At 41.3% G+C, this 18,572-nt stretch overlaps 2 protein-coding genes across 2 annotated transcripts; both read right to left on the bottom strand.

The window, feature by feature from the left end:
• Positions 1-1,577: 1,577 nt before the first annotated feature.
• Positions 1,578-8,580, bottom strand: LOC124862505 (retinoic acid-induced protein 3-like). The gene is made up of 4 exons (XM_047356460.1): positions 8,234-8,580; positions 5,524-6,704; positions 2,417-2,472; positions 1,578-2,285 (listed from the first exon to the last, which is right to left on the bottom strand). Exons 2-4 carry the CDS (start codon positions 6,644-6,646, stop codon positions 2,196-2,198), a joined length of 1,269 nt encoding a protein of 422 aa, XP_047212416.1. The 5' UTR covers positions 6,647-6,704; positions 8,234-8,580; the 3' UTR covers positions 1,578-2,195.
• Positions 8,581-16,003: 7,423 nt separating this feature from the next.
• On the bottom strand, positions 16,004-18,244 carry LOC124862531 (retinal cone rhodopsin-sensitive cGMP 3',5'-cyclic phosphodiesterase subunit gamma-like). Its single transcript, XM_047356506.1, has 3 exons — positions 18,097-18,244; positions 16,962-17,117; positions 16,004-16,870 (listed from the first exon to the last, which is right to left on the bottom strand). The coding sequence occupies exons 2-3, from the start codon at positions 17,102-17,104 to the stop codon at positions 16,753-16,755; spliced, it is 261 nt and encodes an 86-aa protein (XP_047212462.1). The 5' UTR covers positions 17,105-17,117; positions 18,097-18,244; the 3' UTR covers positions 16,004-16,752.
• Positions 18,245-18,572: the final 328 nt, after the last annotated feature.

The following is an 18,572-nucleotide window of genomic DNA, read 5'->3' as shown; positions in this document are numbered from 1 at the left end:
CTACACTTCTCAGTGGAGTAGAAAATACAATTACCTCATTTAAATAACCCTGTATATTGCTTTAGTCGGACTCTATGATAGTATTTCATATCTCAATGTAATAACTGCACTGTAATGGCCTATGCCCATTATTGGTCTCGTCGTCATTTGAATTGCCCTTATGTCTCCCTCTGGTGGTTAAACTGTGACACTTTCACACAGTTCAGTGTGTAGATAAGTCCCCTTATTGCAGCAGCTACTGATGTTTGAGAGTTACTGATGAGTGATGCATAAATTTGAATATCAAGAGGACAGTTTGTTTCAGTGGGTCAATTCAAGAAGTGAAGCTCATTGCTTCATTACACACTGATTTATTTCAAGCATTTGTTTCTTTTGCTGTTGATAATTATGGTTTACAGTTAATAAAAAAGCAAAACGTTTCTCAGAAAATTCAAATGTTACATAAGACCAAATTTTAATACTGACGTGTTGGCCCACTAGAAGGTATTGTACAGTAACTATACAATACTTCGCAGGCCCTCCTTTTGCATGAATTACTGCATCAGTGCAGAATGGCATGGAGGCGATCAGACTATGCTGAGGTGTTCAGGAAGGTCTGGCTCCCTCAGCTCGTCTGCATTGTTGGCTCTGGTGTCTTCTTGACAACACAGTATTTCGTAGATTCACTGGGATTTAGGTCAGACTACTTTTCTGGCCAATCATGCCCAGTGATAACATGGTCATTGATGCAGTTTTTGGTATATCCGGCAGGTGCCAAGTCCTGCTGGAAAATGAAATCAGCATCTCCATAACGTTTGTCAGCAGAGGGAGGGATGAGTTCTCTAGGATTTGGTGGTAGATGGCTGCCCCTGACTTTGGACTTGATAAACACAGTGGACCAACACCAGCAGATGACATGGGTCCCCAAGTCGTCACTGACAGGATTTTACACTGGCAGCTTAGATTCTGATCCTCTATATTGTTCCACTAAATCCCGGAATCTTGATTTCAAAATAAAATGCAAAATATACTTTGTTCTGAAAAGAAGATTTTGGATTACTGAGCAGCAGTCCAATCCCATTTCTCCTTAGCCCAGTTAAAGAGTCTAGATTAGGAATTGCTTAACACAAGGAATGTCTGTATCAAGGAATGTATGTGTCCTCTCCTGAACCACTGACTCCAGCTGCAGTCCATCCCTTGTTAATATCCCCAGACTCTCAAATGTTGTGTCTGCTGTGTTTCACAATCTGCTCAAGAATGTAGATTTTGCTGCCACCTGTACACCTTTTTTTGCCGCAATATTTTCTTTTAACTAAACGTTCTTCTAATTTGCTTGGATACTGTGAACAACCATCTTCATTGGCAATGACTTTTTGAGGCTTACCTTACTTGTGGAGAGTGTCAGTGACTGTCTGCAACTATGGACTTTTCCCTACAATTGTTATACCATTTCTGCATTTTAAAAGCTCTTTTTTATTGATTTATATCTAGAGAAATAGAATTTTGGGTTTCACTTGTTGAACAGAATTGCCTAAACTTTTTATGATATTCTAATTGAGTTGCACATGTATGCATAGATCACGTTGCAAGAAACAGTGTGTATGCACAAGAACGTTTTATTGACTAAATATCTTACGTGTTAAAAATGCTTCTTATTATCCATCTTTCCATGTAGTCTTAATTTACGCCTTGCAAGAACAACAACAGAACCCCTAAACTGTGAATCTCAATGAGAGGATGTAAAACAATGACAGCACAGGCCGTCCCTCAGTCCTGACACATCTCCCGTTCTGTCCTCCTCCTATCTCATCTCATCTCATCCTGCCTTTCAGATCCCACCTCATGTTTCATCTCATTTGTTGGCCTTTCTCTGCTCCTCCTAGACGCCCCCTGCTCTCCTCTGTGGTTTGACACCTCCACAGAGACAGTTTCATGCCTCCTTTATCACCTCAGGGCTGATATATACATCTCTGATCAGAACAGAATGTGCACGCACACACAGACACATCATGACGTAGACTCACTTCCTCTGAGTGTTTTCCACTCGGTCTCAGTGTATCAAACGTCTGATTCCTATTTCACCTACAGAAGCAGAGGAAGTTTACATCTTACTAAGCATAACACCAAAAATATTTACATTTGCACGTGTAAATGTCCATGACCTTTGGCTTTGCAGCTGATTTACTTTGTGTGCATTTCTGAGCTATTCTGTAATTTTATTCTTGTCCATAATATTCATCATAGGGTTGATTGTAGTTGGTTGTCTTGGGGCGAGGAATGGTGTAATCTTTGTTGGGGTCGATCTCCTGAAAGACACAGTGATGCTCAGGGTAAGCAGTGTTTTCATTAAGTTTATTACGTTTCTGAGCTGTTGTAATAATCTGCAGCAGAAGAAGATCTCAGGGTGGAACTATGGAGAATGTTTTTTAACACTCACCGTCATGGAGAAGCCAGACTCGTAGGGGGATTGCAACGTTGGTTCCGCTCTCCTGCCTAAGGGGAGACATGATGGAGTTTGGGAATAATCAGGTCAGTATTTGCAGTTCATCATGAACAGACACAGTGAGACCTGAGCTGAATGATGGCAGAGCTCATCCTGCACTGACGCATTCATCTGCCCAGACTCAACTTTTGCTCTGTTTCTTCCAGTTTTGTTATGAAAAAATTATTCACTCAAGGAAAATGCACCTTATGATGCACCCAGATTTAACATTTCCCAGTACAAAATACAGTAGCTATTTGATGTTTTGTATGACATTTATGAGATTTTCAGATTATATAATTTTTTTAGGCAGTAGTGGCATTTAATTTTCATGTGAGTAGACAGGAAATAGGGTGGAAAGAGGGGAGGACATGCAGCTTAACCCCTGCGCCACTGTCGCTGCGCTCTTCATAATATATTGTTAAAATCCTCATGCCATAAATGGAAGGATAATGTTTACAACAATTGTCCAGTGCAGGAACAGGATTCTCAAAATCTAGAAAACTATGGAAAGACTGAAAATTGCTATTTTCTTAGGTATTTTACCAGATCTGGTTGAGCTTTAACAAAGAAACTGGGTATAGTTAAGTCCATAATTATTCATACCCCTATCAGATTTAGTTTTAAAGTAATCTTTTAATATTACCAACATGTTTCTTCTCACTGGAAGTAATACCATTTTTTTTGGAGTGACCAGGAGTCTGGGGAACCAGAGTTTTGATGTAATCTGATAGAAGATCTCCTGAGGGAGCAAAAAGTTAAGGTGATGGCAAGGAGGTCTTCCAGTGTCAAAAATCTTGAGCTCATCACCAAAAATAATACATAAAAATACCAGAGGAAACACCAAAAAGGATTTGATTGCTGGGATGCCAATAAAGATTGTTCCTTTGAATATTGAGAAGAATATAAATGGTTTATGACATAATTTTTGGTGAAAAAAAGTGTTTTCTGAAATGATGTTTCTTGTCTTATCTTTTGGAAAATACCAAAATCATTTGGTATGAAAACACCTTTAAATCAGGACTACGAATAATTTTGACCATAACTCTATGGAAAAGATTCCCAAAGTTTATAAAAACCAGTAAATAGCTCTAATCAGCAGTTTTTAATGCTGATTGTAGAGAATAAACGACCATAACACTATTATTATTGCTTTACACAGAGCCAGGTTTTAGCAGGGGGTTACCATGGCAGTATCCTAAGGCCCAGAATATTTTGATTACATTTTATTAATGAATTATGTTTTCTAATCTGTGCATTTTATATGTTTCCCCGGAAGATCTTTAACCCCATAGTAGGGGGAGATATTTTGATTTGTTGGATTTTTGTGCAACTACTCAACTGATGATGTCATAGCATGACCTCTAACCTATCGTAATTTGTTTTTGGTGTATTTCAGTGATTGGGTTACATCACCACACCTGGCAGAGTAACTGAACATTTGGATGAAGACTTGTTTATGAGGACCCTCTACAGGGCTGTACAAAACTACAAATATTTCTTGCAGGTCTTCTCTGTCAGAAGTTTGACCTGGGCGTGGTTACTACACTGACATATGCTACAGTGGGTGGGCCTCCAAAGGCCAAAACACAAAGATCTTGAGAAAAACAAGTTAACAAGTCCTAACAACCTTGATGCAAAGTGACCCGAACTTTTAATCTACTGCCCACTTCGTCTCACATCCGGCCCTGGCTTTACAGCAGCTGTGAGCAATGTCGGTCCTCAGGGGCCGGTGTTCTACATGTTTTAGATGAGTCTCGGGTTCAATGCTGATTCAAATGTATGCATTACCTCCTGAGTGTGACATTGATTTCCACAGAAGCCTGTTAATGACCCATTCATTTAAATGAGGTGTGTGGGAAAAGGGAAATATCCAACACATGAAGGACAGTTAGGCAATCCCTGTCTTACTGGGCGTATAACAGAAAATAGGCGTAGTTGGGTTGTGTGCTAACTATTTTCATAATAGTTTATTTTAGTCTCTGAGTTTAGTGTGTATGAGCTGCAGTAATTTGAAACTGACAAATATCTGGCTAATAAACATTGTCGGAAAACATAAATATTAATAATTGGGTTCAAAACCAGTTTACATAGGAACCCAACAAGGAATTAGCTTTTACATTTTTCTGTAACTTGGTCTGTGTAGTCGCTGTACGCAGCTTGAGAGACATATAAAACCAGGCAATCATATTACAAGGCAACTATTTTGCAAATCTTCAACTTGTAGGACCACAGCTTTGGAGCCTCTGTATTTGCTTCAGTTCAGTTGGTTTATTTGATCATTTTGAACTTTCCCCATTTCCAACACTTAATTTTCATATGAATAATGGTCTCCTTGATCTGTTTGCATTTACTGCTCTGGATATTATTTTCAGGGTATCAAAGTAAAGTGGACCAAATACACAACCATAATTCTGAGATTTTCAAACAATTATGTATCATATTCCATTTTACATTAATGTGATATTTTGTATTTGTCACATAAAATCCCAAGAAAATACACAGAAGTTGGTTGTTGCAACAGGACAAAGTCTAGGGGTGTGAATACTTTTGCGGGGCCCTGTAAATGAGATTGTTGATTGGTCTAAAATAAGTAAAAAATATATAATTCAACCTTTTTTGGGGGGTACTATATTTTTAACTCCTCTTTACTTCCATTTCACACCAATACAGCAAAAAAAATAAATCCTGCTTTTCTTGTGCAAGTATGACTTGAATGTGGCTCTTCAAGTAAACTGTTTGATGTCAAGGTTTCATTGACATCAGCAGTATTGTTAAGAATAAAGAAATATTTGAGTTTTAAGTTTCTATCTATGAAGGTAATTCATCTTATCAGCAATATTTAATTCATATTTAATTGGTTATTAAAAAATACAAATGTGCTGCAATTCTGACCTGTAATGAGGCAAAAACAAATTTGTTTTCAGTACAAATCTTTTCATCACACTTGATGTGCAGGACTCTAAACATCCTCCAAATCTATGAAATATAATGGCTTTTGTTTTCATACAATGTTAACATAAATAATTGCTGAGTGGATTGAGAGCATGTTTCCATCTCACCTCTCCTGTTCTCGCCATCATTCTCAAAGCTTCCGTTTTCCTTTCCTTCCTTTTGGCTTCCCAGTCCGGGAATGTCGGCACCGGGGCTGGTCCAGGATGCAAAGCTTATAGGAACTTCCTGGGCTGTGGCCTCCCCCCTGCAGAAGAAGGCAACCTGGGACAGACCATGCCCCACAAGTAACACCCAGCCATTTGCAACCAAGGCGATGCACAGTACTGGGTCGTCCCAGACTGGTCGGCGGCCCACCTCCAGATTTCCCCTGGTGAGCATGGCAATCCACACCACCCAGATGCAGGCGGAGAGCAGCAGAGTCAAGCAGAGCATCAAGGCCTGAGCCCTCCACAACTGGTTGGTGGGGCCGGTGTAGTTGTAACTGTACATGAAGGAGCGGCACAGGATATGCAGAGACAGGATTAGGCTGATCAGTAAGAGGCACAGCACAAATATCTGCAGCATGGCAAACTCCTCCTGGCTGTACTCGCAAGGTTTCTTGTCCCGGACCAGGACAATGATGAGCCACTCTGTAGAGATGATAACCTGCACGGCGAAGAGGCCCAGTGCCACACCTGGTTCCCCCCAGCCTTGGGCAGCTGTAAAGCCCAGCATTGCGAGGCACCGAGCCAGCAGGCAGGAGAAGGCCAGGGCGAACATCACCCCGAAGAGGAAGATCCTAGTGGGGCAGGTCTGGGGGCTGAGGCGGATGATAAAGGAGAAGGTGATGGCGAAGATGCCGGCTGTGGCCAGCAGGAACAGGGACATGGAGAAGACTCTACTCCCAATGGTGGTGCTGAGGCGGTGCCGAGAAGAGACACAGGTGCATAGAGCCCAGAGTAGCATGCCTAAAAGAAGACCTATACTTAACAGGAAGCCTGCAGTGGCCAAGGTCTCCATAACTATCCCCCATGCTGCCCGGCGGTCACATAGGTACCGGTATACTGGATTCAGATCAGTTCCACAGCCTCGCACACCGTTCAGGGAAGAAATGTTTGAGGGAGAGGTTGGGGCGCTGTTTGTGGGGCTTATCGTGGTGTTGTTTTGGGACTGGCATAAGCAGGTGAGAGGGGCATAAAGGAGGAAGAAGAGGGCGAAGATAGATGTGTGCTTCTTATATGAAAAAGCCATAATGACTTTAATCCACACAAGAGTTCAGCCTTGCTTGATAAACTCTCCTTCCTTGTTCCTGTAAAAAAGAGCACATTTGACTATGGAGTCTGATACCAAAAGGCTAACATGACATAACAGCATAAAAGAAGCAAAAGACGTTTCTCAGTCAAAGTGCAGGAACAGGGAGTGTGCAAACATGCCAGAACAAAGCAGAATGGTGAGTGAGTCAGAACAAAAGGTGCAGAAAAATACACCAATAAATAAAGTACGGAGCAATGGCTGAGGCAGAACAGAAAATGAAGCTCCCAACAGATCCTCAAAGTACAGCACAGTAAAAAGGTTCTTAATCATGTTTTTATGACAACAGATTCTGTAGCTTTTGCTGTTCTTATTCCTTTATGCCACACACGTTCTTTTCACACAGTGGATCACAATATTTGGTTCTCCTGTCTGGATCATTAAGTCTGCATTAAAAGTTCTGCACATATTTTATTTATCTGATAGAAGTTGGGTGAGAGTGTCTCATCCTAGGTGCTCTTTTCTTCTGGAGTACCTCATAGCTCCATTCTCAGACCCATAGCATTCTCCCTACACATGTTTCCCCTCAGCTATATTTCACCATTTACATTTCTTTTCATATCTACAAAGATACCCAGATCTACACACAATTAAACTGTTACAACTCACTTTTCTTTGCCACTGTGTTCTTATCTTGATGAAATCAAGTCCTGCAAGCACTGAACGTCCTCAGTGCCTATCGGAATAAACCAGATATAATCATCTTTGGTCCTAGTGGTACTTGCAAAACATTTACTTTGGATCTGGTTAGATGGGACATTTTTGTGAAATTGCACATCAAAAATCTGTGTGTGATATTAGACAGTAAAAAAGTCAGTTCCGTGGTAAAAACTGTTATCTTCAGCTGAGGTGTTTATCAAACGTTTATCAAAAACATGTTTTATCTTGCTTCCCAACTTGATAATTGTGATTCTTTTGATGTTGGTATCACTCAGGTCTCCTAATTTTTATTTCAGTTGGTGTAAAATGCAGCACTTGCCTCTCATCCTTTGCCATTTACTCTTTGTAAGGTCAACTTTAAGATTTTATTGCTGACCTATCAAATTTGATTTGATTGGATCAGTCACACATGGGGTTTATATTCTGTGCATATCAGGCTGGAGCTCAGAGATAAGCAGTTCTGATATGCAAGTATCACTTCCGTCAGCCTAAAGTGGAGCCTTTGTTTCCAGGTCAGAGATTCAAAATGACAGATTTGTTTTACAAATCTGAAGTTTAGCTTTATTTCTCTACTCTTGTGAAAGAAAGAGACAAGAAATATTATTTATGTCTCCTGATTTCTGATCGCAGTTCAAAACCTGAACGGCAGGTTTTGAACTGACTAGATGGGATTTTTGAGGTGTTGAGGCTAAGCAGCCCAGAGTTTAAGCATGCGTTAGTGTGCAGAAAATACCAACACGTTCACAGAGTGAGCCAAGCTGGATCCGTGCTTTCATCTCCTAAAGCTCTCCTAAACTGTTTCTATTAAAATCTTAGGAAAATATTGCTGTTTATGTCTGAACAGATTTATAATAAAAAGGAACTTACTCTTTCGTCCTTCCAGAAGTAACTTTGAGCACTTTGGTGTTGAATTTCCTCAGTGTGCAGCCATGCAGCTCTTATCCTGCCTGTGTGCTCATATCTCTGCCAACTCAGTGTAAAACAAAGGTGGTGAGGTCATACACTCGCCATCTGAAAATGGATTGTTTTCCCTTCACAGCAACAGAAAACAGAAACCAGTAGCCAGAGACGTGCTTCTTCCTTTCCCTCCCCTCCTTTCTCCCCTGTTCCAGTTGGGTCCCTCCCTCAGAGTTGAGGTGTGCCCATATACCTGGAAGCGGTGATGGCGACAGAGTCACACCTCCATAGGTCTGAATCCTGTTTCCCATCAGAATTTGCATCCCATTTGCTGATGGTGCTGGCACTCAATCTGGATTAACCAGAGAGTTTGGAACGAGTGTGTAAACACAGGCTCAGGAGGGGTGAAAATTACAGAGTTTTGAGGAACAACCTTAAGGTGAGTCCAACTGACTCATCCCGGTGTCACCGAAATACAGAGTGGGAGCAGCCGTTGCCTGAGTTACTGGTTGATCAGGATAACATTAGAAATCAGTTAGTTTGCCTCAGGAAGAGTTGCAGTGACTAGAGAATACCTTTTGACTGTTGTCTCTTACAAGTCCTTACAAAACACTTCAACTCATGCCTGTACAAGTACAGTGATCATTCATTTTGGGTGTGTTAAACTCAGTCTGATGACACTCTTTAATGCCAGAAAAGCAGTTAGACATGCTGGGAAGCGTCTGCTGGTTGATGGAAATATCAATATGAGGACATTCAGAGGGTTAGCCCTAAAACCTAGGATCTGTCCAGGGTCACTTTCTAAACTGAGCTGGCTTTAAATGCTACAGCACACAATAGAGGTGCTGCTGACTATGTCCACCTGCTCATGACCACTGTGTATGGACTGTAATTATTACTTTCTACAGGGCAACATGCACTCTAACAGGTAATTATGATCAAAGACTGTCATTTTGTTCATTTGTACATAACAGCCTGTTCAGTGATTTCACTTCAGAGCAGCAGAAGGATGTGGTGAGATGGAGCGTATGTTCTCTAAATGAGCTGTTCACAGATAATACTATACACTCCAAATCTCAATGTCATTGAGAATAATTTATGCTTTCACAGAGGTTTACTTCATCATGCTATATACACTAATGCACCAACAAGAAGTCACTAATTTTAAAACTGATGGCTGAGAGCTTCCTGGATGGTCCCTTTCATCTTCAGTGTGGGGGATACACCACGCAGGATTTCATGTTTATACCATGCAGAAAATGCAGGCAGGGCCATGGAAATTTATTAAACCACTTACAGATTTCTTCTGTTTTGCTTTTTGTCACACTTAAATGTTTCAGATAATCAAACAGATTTTAATATCAGACAAAGAAGACCTGAGGAATTCAAACCAACTTGAGCCTATGTGAAATGAAGTTGCCATCAAGCATTTGCAACACCTGATAATCGGTCAATGTGAGGGAATTCTGGCACATTTTTGTGCTAAGTTCTGTTCATTCAGCCACACTGGCCATGCTACAGCATTTCAGAGGGTTTTAAGTCCAGACTTTCACTAGGCCACTCCAAAACCTTCAATGTGTTGTTTTCGTGGCATCTGGCTGGTGGACCTGCTGGTGTGTTTTGGATGATTGTCCTGCTATAAAACCTAAGTGTGCCACATCTTTAGGTCACAAAAGGATGGCCTGGCATTCTCCCTCAAGATTTTTCATTAGATAGCTAAGGTCATGTTTCCATCAAATACGACAAGTCAACCAGGTACTGAAGAAGCAGAGTAACCTCAAACCATCACACTACCACCACCATATTTGACTGTTGGTATAATTTTATGTTTTGTGAAATGCTTTCAGTTTTATGCCAGATTATTTTATTTAAATTTTATTTTTGTTATTTAAAGGTTTATTCCAAGCCAGTAGGAAAACACATATAATAAAAAAATAAATAAGTATAGTGTACTACAGAATACAATAATAATAATAATACTAAGAATGACTTAAAAGGAGTGGGATAAAGAAAAACGTATTTAGTCCCACCCCCCATTCCCATTTCTTAAGAAATTACACTATTGCTGCCATTAACAGCTTAGTAACTAAATCTTCACAGCATATTACATCAATGACAATATACATATAGAAAAGAATCAGCATATTCAGTATATAATTATGATAACCACAATATGCAAATGCGCATTACAGGTCCAGTCAGACCTCCCTGCCAATAACCGTGTATTGTGACCAAACCTTTTCTTTATATCTTTGACATTGCTTGAGCTGTGATCCCAAATGGTTCCAAAGTTGGAACAGAAACACACAAACGTTTCCTAGTAGTTTTCACCACTTGGATCTTAAAGTTACCACAGCCCCTCAGATAATAAGCCCCTTCACTCTGTGTAAAGAGCTTTTGGATGTCAGTAGGTAATATATTTTTATTGGCTTTATATAGAAGTTGTATAAAAATCAACTAAATCAAAAGATTTCAACAATTTAGACTGCCAGAATAATGTATAAGATTTATTGGGATGCACACCTTTTAAAACATGTCACCTTTACCTTGTTTTCCACATTTATCAAGTGTATCATCTGTATTACAGAAAAAAATAAAGGGAACACTTAAACAACACAATATAACTCCAAGTAAATCAAACGTCTGTGAAATCAAACTGTCCACTTAGGAAGCAGCACTGATTGACAATCAATTTCACATGATGTTGTACAAATGGAATAGACAACAGGGTGGAAATCTTTGACGATTATCAAAACACACTCAATAAAGGAGTGGTTCTGCAGGTGGGGACCACAGACCACTTCTCAGTACCGATGCTTTCTGGCTGATGTTTTGGTCACTTTTGAATGTTGGTGGTGCTTTCACACTCGTGGTAGCATGAGACGGACTCTACAACCCACACAAGTGGCTCAGGTAGTGCAGCTCATCCAGGATGGCACATCAATGCGAGCTGTAGCAAGAAGGTTTGCTGTGTCTGTCAGCGTAGTGTCCAGAGCCTGGAGGCGCTACCAGGAGACAGGCCAGTACACCAGGAGACGTGGAGGAGGCCGTAGGACAACAACCCAGCAGCAGGACCACTACCTCCACCTTTGTGCAAGGAGGAACAGGAGGAGCACTGCCAGAGCCCTGCAAGATGACCTCCAGCAGGCCACAAATGTGAATGTGTCTGCACAAACGGTTAGAAACCGACTCCATGAGGATGGTATGAGGGCCCGACGTCCACGAATAGGGGTTGTGGTCACAGCCCAACACCGTGCAGAACGCTTGGCATTTGCCAGAGAACACCAGGATTGGCAAATTCGCCACTGGCGCCCTGTGCTCTTCACAGATGAAAGCAGGTTCACACTGAGCACATGTAACAGACATGACAGAGTCTGGAGACACCGTGGAGAGTGATCTGCTGCCTGAAACATCCTTCAGTATGACCGGTTTGGTAGTGGGTCAGTAATGGTGTGGGGTGGCATTTCTTTCCATGTGCTCGCCAGAGGTAGCCTGACTGCCATTAGGTACTGAGATGAGATCCTTAGACCCCTTGTGAGACCAAATGCTGGTCCAGTTGGCCCTGGGTTCCTCCTAATGCAGGACAATGCTAGACCTCATGTGGCTGGAGTGTGTCAGCAGTTCCTGTAAGATGAAGACATTGAAGCTATGGACTGGCCCGCCCGTTCCCCAGACCTGAATCCAATTGAGCACATCTGGGACATCGTGTCTCGCTCCACCCACCAACGTCACGTTGCACCACAGACTGTCCAGGAGTTGGCGGATGCTTTAGTCCAGGTCTGGGAGGAGATTCCTCAGGAGACCATCCACCGTCTCATCAGGAGCATGCCCAGGTGTTGTAGGGAGGTCATACAGGTACATGGAGGCCACACACAATACTGAGCCTCATTTTGACTTGTTTTAAGGACATTACATCAAAGTTGGATCAGCCTGTAGTGTTTTTTTCCACTTTAATTTTGTGTGTGACTCCAAATCCAGGCCTCTATTGGTTAATAAATTTGATTTCCATTGAGGATTTTTGTGTGATTTTGTTGTCAGCACATTCAACTTTGTACAGAACAAAGTATTCAATGAGAATATTTTATTCATTCAGATCTAGGATGTGTTATTTGAGTGTTCCCTTTATTTTTTTTGAGCAGTATACAGGTCCTTCTCAAAATATTATCATATTGTGATAAAGTTAATTATTTTCCATAATGTCATGATGAAAATTTAACATTCATATATTTTAGATTCATTGCACACTAACTGAAATATTTCAGGTCTTTTATTGTCTTAATACGGATGATTTTAGCATACAGCTCATGAAAACCCAAAATTCCTATCTCACAAAATTAGCATATCATTAAAAGGGTCTCTAAACGAGCTATGAACCTAATCATCTGAATCAACGAGTTAACTCTAAACACCTGCAAAAGATTCCTGAGGCCTTTAAAACTCCCAGCCTGGTTCATCACTCAAAACCCCAATCATGGGTAAGACTGCCGACCTGACTGCTGTCCAGAAGGCCACTATTGACACCCTCAAGCAAGAGGGTAAGACACAGAAAGATATTTCTGAACGAATAGGCTGTTCCCAGAGTGCTGTATCAAGGCACCTCAGTGGGAAGTCTGTGGGAAGGAAAAAATGTGGCAGAAAACGCTGCACAACGAGAAGAGGTGACCAGACCCTGAGGAAGATTGTGGAGAAGGGCCGATTCCAGACCTTGGGGGACCTGCGGAAGCAGTGGACTGAGTCTGGAGTAGAAACATCCAGAGCCACCGTGCACAGGCGTGTGCAGGAAATGGGCTACAGGTGCCGCATTCCCCAGGTCAAGCCACTTTTGAACCAGAAACAGCGGCAGAAGCGCCTGACCTGGGCTACAGAGAAGCAGCACTGGACTGTTGCTCAGTGGTCCAAAGTACTTTTTCGGATGAAAGCAAATTCTGCATGTCATTCGGAAATTAAGGTGCCAGAGTCTGGAGGAAGACTGGGGAGAAGGAAATGCCAAAATGCCAGAAGTCCAGTGTCAAGTACCCACAGTCAGTGATGGTCTGGGTGCCGTGTCAGCTGCTGGTGTTGGTCCACTGTGTTTTATCAAGGGCAGGGTCAATGCAGCTAGCTATCAGGAGATTTTGGAGCACTTCATGCTTCCATCTGCTGAAAAGCTTTATGGAGATGAAGATTTCATTTTTCAGCACAACCTGGCACCTGCTCACAGTGCCAAAACCACTGGTAAATGGTTTACTGACCATGGTATCACTGTGCTCAATTGGCCTGCCAACTCTCCTGACCTGAACCCCATAGAGAATCTGTGGGATATTGTGAAGAGAACGTTGAGAGACTCAAGACCCAACACTCTGGATGAGCTAAAGGCCGCTATCGAAGCATCCTGGGCCTCCATAAGACCTCAGCAGTGCCACAGGCTGATTGCCTCCATGCCACGCCGCATTGAAGCAGTCATTTCTGCCAAAGGATTCCCGACCAAGTATTGAGTGCATAACTGTACATGATTATTTGAAGGTTGACGTTTTTTGTATTAAAAACACTTTTCTTTTATTGGTCGGATGAAATATGCTAATTTTGTGAGATAGGTATTTTGGGTTTTCATGAGCTGTATGCCAAAATCATCCGTATTAAGACAATAAAAGACCTGAAATATTTCAGTTAGTGTGCAATGAATCTAAAATATATGAATGTTACATTTTCATCATGACATTATGGAAAATAATGAACTTTATCACAATATGCTAATATTTTGAGAAGGACCTGTATATAGAGGCTATAGTCCTTGATGTGGCTGTCTGGGTTTGAGTCCTGGACCCGGTGACCTTTGCCTAATGTCTTCCCCTCTCTCTGCCTCTCTTTCCTATCAACCTACTTTCAAAAAATGAAATATAAAGGCCTCTTGTGCCGAAAAAATATCTTTTAAAAAAAGGGAGTTTTCCTCTCCACTGTCGCTACATGCATGCTCAGTATGAAGGATTGCTGCAAAGTCAATGCCAGTGACTGTCCACTGTCTCTACATGCTCATCCAGGAGCCGTGAATGCTGCAAGTCACTGACTCAATGCAATCTGCTAGGTTTCCTTAGATAGAAAACCTTTTAACCAGTTTGAATAATAAACTGTATCAGACTGCACTGTTTGGTAGTTAGGATTAATTGGAATGTATGTACCTGACTTGAAATTTGTATGATTCAATTGAACTGACTTTGTGAAATGCCTTGAGACGACGTGTTGTGAACTGGCGCTTATAAATAAAACTGAATTGAATTGTTAGTTAACAGAATAGTTTAATAAAACTCTTGGGAATCAAGATGTTTTTTTGTTAATTATGGTTTACCACAGTTAAGTGATGATTTCACAAGTAGACAGTTATTTTTTCACACAGGGCTAGGTTGGTTTGGATAGCTCATTTAAAGTCTGCATTTTTTATTTATTCAGGTTATATGTATCTGATAGTAAAATCAAGATGTACATATGTGAACTTTTGAAATAAAGTTTATAGATTGTCTTCATAACAAAAGCCTAATTTTTTCCTCATAGGTTTATTATTACAAAAATTGGATACATGTTACTAAGTGTATTACTTTTCAAAATAAAAGTCTGACTTTTATTTTGAGTTTCCTTATTATATGAGTGGGTTTCAAATTGCTCATGGACCTAAAACAGAGCTTAAAAATGAATTCTGTTGGGCCTTCAAAATAAACCTACAGAAGACCTTCAGAATAAAAGTCTTGCTCTGCTAAACTGGTTTACATGTTTCCATAACTATCCCCAATTCAGACCAGTCCTGGGTTTCCGTTAGCCTGTAATGTAGTGCATAAAAACCCTAATTTTATTTAATATTATTAAAAATCAAGGCTTAAATTAGTAAAGAAATTGGAAGGATGATAATCATTTTTTGATAGTCTTTAAATTGTTATAAATCATTCCCAGACTTCTCTTTATCTTTGGAATTACAGTGGCTTGCAAAAGCATTCCCACTCCCTCATGTTTTCTACATTATGTCATGTTACTATCACAAACTTCAGATCAGTGCACTGGGATTTCATGCAATGGACCAACACACAGTAGAGCATAATTGCAAAGTGGAACAAAAAGCATGCATGTTTTACATCAACAAATCAGAAAGGTGTGGAGTGTATTTATAAAGTGCCACCCTGAGTCAATACTAGAGCTACAACTGTAAGTCTTTCAGGGAGTCTACCACTTTTGCAAACTAACAGACTGAACTCTATACCCAATCTTCTTGTAAAATAATTCATCATCCATTAGATTGGACAGAGAAGATCCATAAACATCTGTCTTCAAGTCTTTTGCAGCCTGCAACAGGATTTCTTCTAGTATTGCACCATATCACATTCATCCATCTTCCGATCAGTGTGGGTGACGTTGTCAGCTTGGCGTGCAGTGTTAATTTTCCACCACAATTAGTAGGCCAAACATTTTCTGTCTCATTTGACCAGGGCACCTTTTTCTACATATTTATGCTGTGTCTCCTACGAGGCCTGTGGTAACTCTTAAAAATCCCTTATAAAATACACTGATGTTTGTGGTTATAACATGACAAAATGTGAAAAAGTTCAAGGGTTATGAATACTTTTGTAAAGCACTATATCTCTCTATCTACATATCCCATTAACTACATGCTTACCTCATCTTTTAATATATTGAGCAGCGTATCAGAGCTATATTCTAAGAAAAATCATATTTGGATTGTTACACCAGCTTTAAAAACAGCAGAGGCTGACACAGATGCTGAAAATACACACTTTACTGGCAGCTATCAGTACACACCAGTTCACAGTACATTTTCTGTAGTATTGTGCTTTCAAACAAAAATAAACATAGTTTATGTCTTATTTTCTCTTAGAGGGAGCTGGGTTCAGATAGCGACAGGGAAAAAGGGAGGCGGAGGTGCTCCTCCATGATCGTGTGAAAGTGCATTGTAGCTTTCACCCCTTGCAGCATGTTGCACGCTCTCCTTGGTGCTGAAGGTAACCTCAGTCACATGGAGCAGAAGAAAAACATGCACACACACCACACACACAATGCAAAAAAAAGAGGAGGAAAGTACAAAAGGAAGGTAAAAAGATTCAATCTGAGCAGATTTATTTACATTTTTTTAGCTAGAAGCAAATACGGGCTAGTGTTGAGCTAGCGTTTGGCTTGCATCCGTCGCCCTGGGTATGGAGAGGCAGGGAGAGAGCGGGAAGGCCGAAGGAGGAGAGAAGACAGGCAGAACTACTCTACATGGCTGATGGGACGGAAGAAGGTTTGTGGGTTTGTTCTCGTCTTCTCATTTCAAGTACATATACTGTAAACAGTATCATATATTAATAATATAAAAATAATAATATCCACTTAGTGGAATAAAGCATGAGGTAGTCAGACGAGAGGGCATTAGGGGGTTGGCTGGCAGCCTTATGACGGCCTGCCGAGCTGAGATGGAGAGAAGGCCAGGTGGAGAGGATCACACAGAGGAAAGGTGCAGGAAGGCAGGAGGCTTAGATGATGCCGTATTTGGCCAAGTCGCTGAGCTCCATGTCGCCAAAGGCTTCCCATGGGCACACCACTGTGATGTCAGTGCCGAGACCCTCCATGCCGGGGATGTCGTCTCCAAAGCTGCCGAGGTAAAAAGGAAAGCCATCAGATTCTGTGCTCTGGTGAAGCTCTTTTAAATTTTAATAAATACAAATAATTTAGAGATTTTTACCCCTTCTGGCCTGGCTTGGGAGCCTTGCTTTTGAATGTGCGAGTTTGCCTCTGCTTGAATTTAGGTGGGCCCTTCTTGGGAGTGGTGGGGCCTGCGCCCCCACCGGGGGACAGGGCACTTCCTGCTGGTGGACTGGCGTTCATTTCAGTCAAGTTTCTGAGAAAGACAGAGGGGTTTTTTTAAGCCTCTGCCTTGTGGTGCCCAGCAGTAATCTTGTTTCCATCAAGCTTTTAATGCTAATCAGTGCAGATTTTATAGATTAGGCTAACCTGCCAGATTAGCTCTAATCCAACTACAATCCTGGGAGGACTATATGTTCTACTCAGCGTGCAAACAGAAAGCAGCCTTCATCCTTGACCTCCAAACTTTTTAGTTCATCTTTAAGTTAACCTCCAACCTGCAGCAGACTTCAAGTCAAACCCTAACCTGTTTGGGTTTTCCAACTTTGGCTGTTGTAGATTTTTCACTATTTGTCAGGTCTGATATAAGGCAGCACCTGCCAAAATATATCAAGATGTCAGTCTACTATAAGGTAATTCCCATTTTGTTTCTTTCACTATAAAGAACATCAGATTTACTTCCTATTGCCCTTTATCTGACTGCTGACACTTTCACAAAGCTTAAAACACCCGTTTCAGCTCGTTATGTAACTCAGAAACACCACCTGCATTCACGTGGATAAGGTTCCTTCAGAATACCGGAGAGATCTTGTTAAGGAGCCTCTTGCTGAGCTCTGCTGTGGGGACAAACTTTCAGCCATCTGTCTTCTCTGACTGTTGCTCCTGAAGTCAATCCGCTTTACGATGAGCCTTTTAAAGTCCACGCACAGCTCCCTTTTCAGTTTTCTGGTCATGTCTTTAACAAGCTTTAGTGGTTTTTCAAGCAGCAAAGATTATTTTCCCTATTCCAAAACCCCTACAGCTTCTTCTCTGCCATTAGTTCAACGTGTGTCATCAGAACATCGCCTTTTCTGTATTTTAGCTTTATTCTCATCTCCTCTCAACTATCTGCCAATTGTATGGTGTTTTTCCTTCCACATCTACATCTATATATTCATTGTAATGGTTTTCATAGCCAAGAAAATGTTATAGTTTGAAGCAGGGTACAAAGTTGCATCAGTCAAGTCAGTTCCTACCTGTTGTTGCAGGTATCCCACAAAGCCTCTGTTCACTGCTTCTTCTTTGTTCTCCTCGACTTTCGGAGGTACCTTGCCTGCATTGTGCTTTTATACCTCCATTTCTAATCCCCACATCCTCTTCTTACCAGTCACATGGTCGCTGGTAGAGGTCAGCCAAACTTCTCGAGCAACCTAGCATCTTTCTCTCCCCTCCCTCCACTTGTTTCCATCGCTTCACCTGGGCTCCATCCTGCCCCTCCCTACCTTTATGCAACAACATGGAAGAGGTTCACGGCGCTTGGAAAACAGTGTCAGAGATCAGTCTGGAAAGATTTTGTCCGGCTTACTCTAAATCCCAACACGCCTGCTTTTAGCTCTGCTGTGAGGAGACAATCTACTGGTCACATTTCATGTCCATGTGTGATGCTGCTCGCACATGTGAGACATTTTGTTGTTGTGTGTTTTATTGTAGAGCCACAGGAAGACAAAAGTAA

Source organism: Girardinichthys multiradiatus, chromosome X (genome assembly GCF_021462225.1).
Source record: "Girardinichthys multiradiatus isolate DD_20200921_A chromosome X, DD_fGirMul_XY1, whole genome shotgun sequence".
Taxonomy (NCBI): Eukaryota; Metazoa; Chordata; class Actinopteri; order Cyprinodontiformes; family Goodeidae; genus Girardinichthys; species Girardinichthys multiradiatus.
The sequence above is the reverse complement of the archived record's forward strand: the minus strand, read 5'-3'. Positions and strand labels throughout refer to the sequence as shown.

Bases quoted from the DNA above. Each gene is read 5' to 3' on its own strand.
- LOC124862531 (XM_047356506.1), bottom strand. From the start codon at position 17,104: ATGAACGCCAGTCCACCAGCAGGAAGTGCCCTGTCCCCCGGTGGGGGC. The intron at 16,871-16,961 runs GTAAAAATCTCT...TTACCTCGGCAG, and splicing joins CCCAAGCCAGGCCAGAAGGG to CTTTGGAGACGACATCCCCG.
- LOC124862505 (XM_047356460.1), bottom strand. From the start codon at position 6,646: ATGGCTTTTTCATATAAGAAGCACACATCTATCTTCGCCCTCTTCTTC. The intron at 2,473-5,523 runs GTGAGATGGAAA...GTCTCCCCTTAG, and splicing joins TGATGGCGAGAACAGGAGAG to GCAGGAGAGCGGAACCAACG. The intron at 2,286-2,416 runs GTGAGTGTTAAA...TGTGTCTTTCAG, and splicing joins AGTCTGGCTTCTCCATGACG to GAGATCGACCCCAACAAAGA.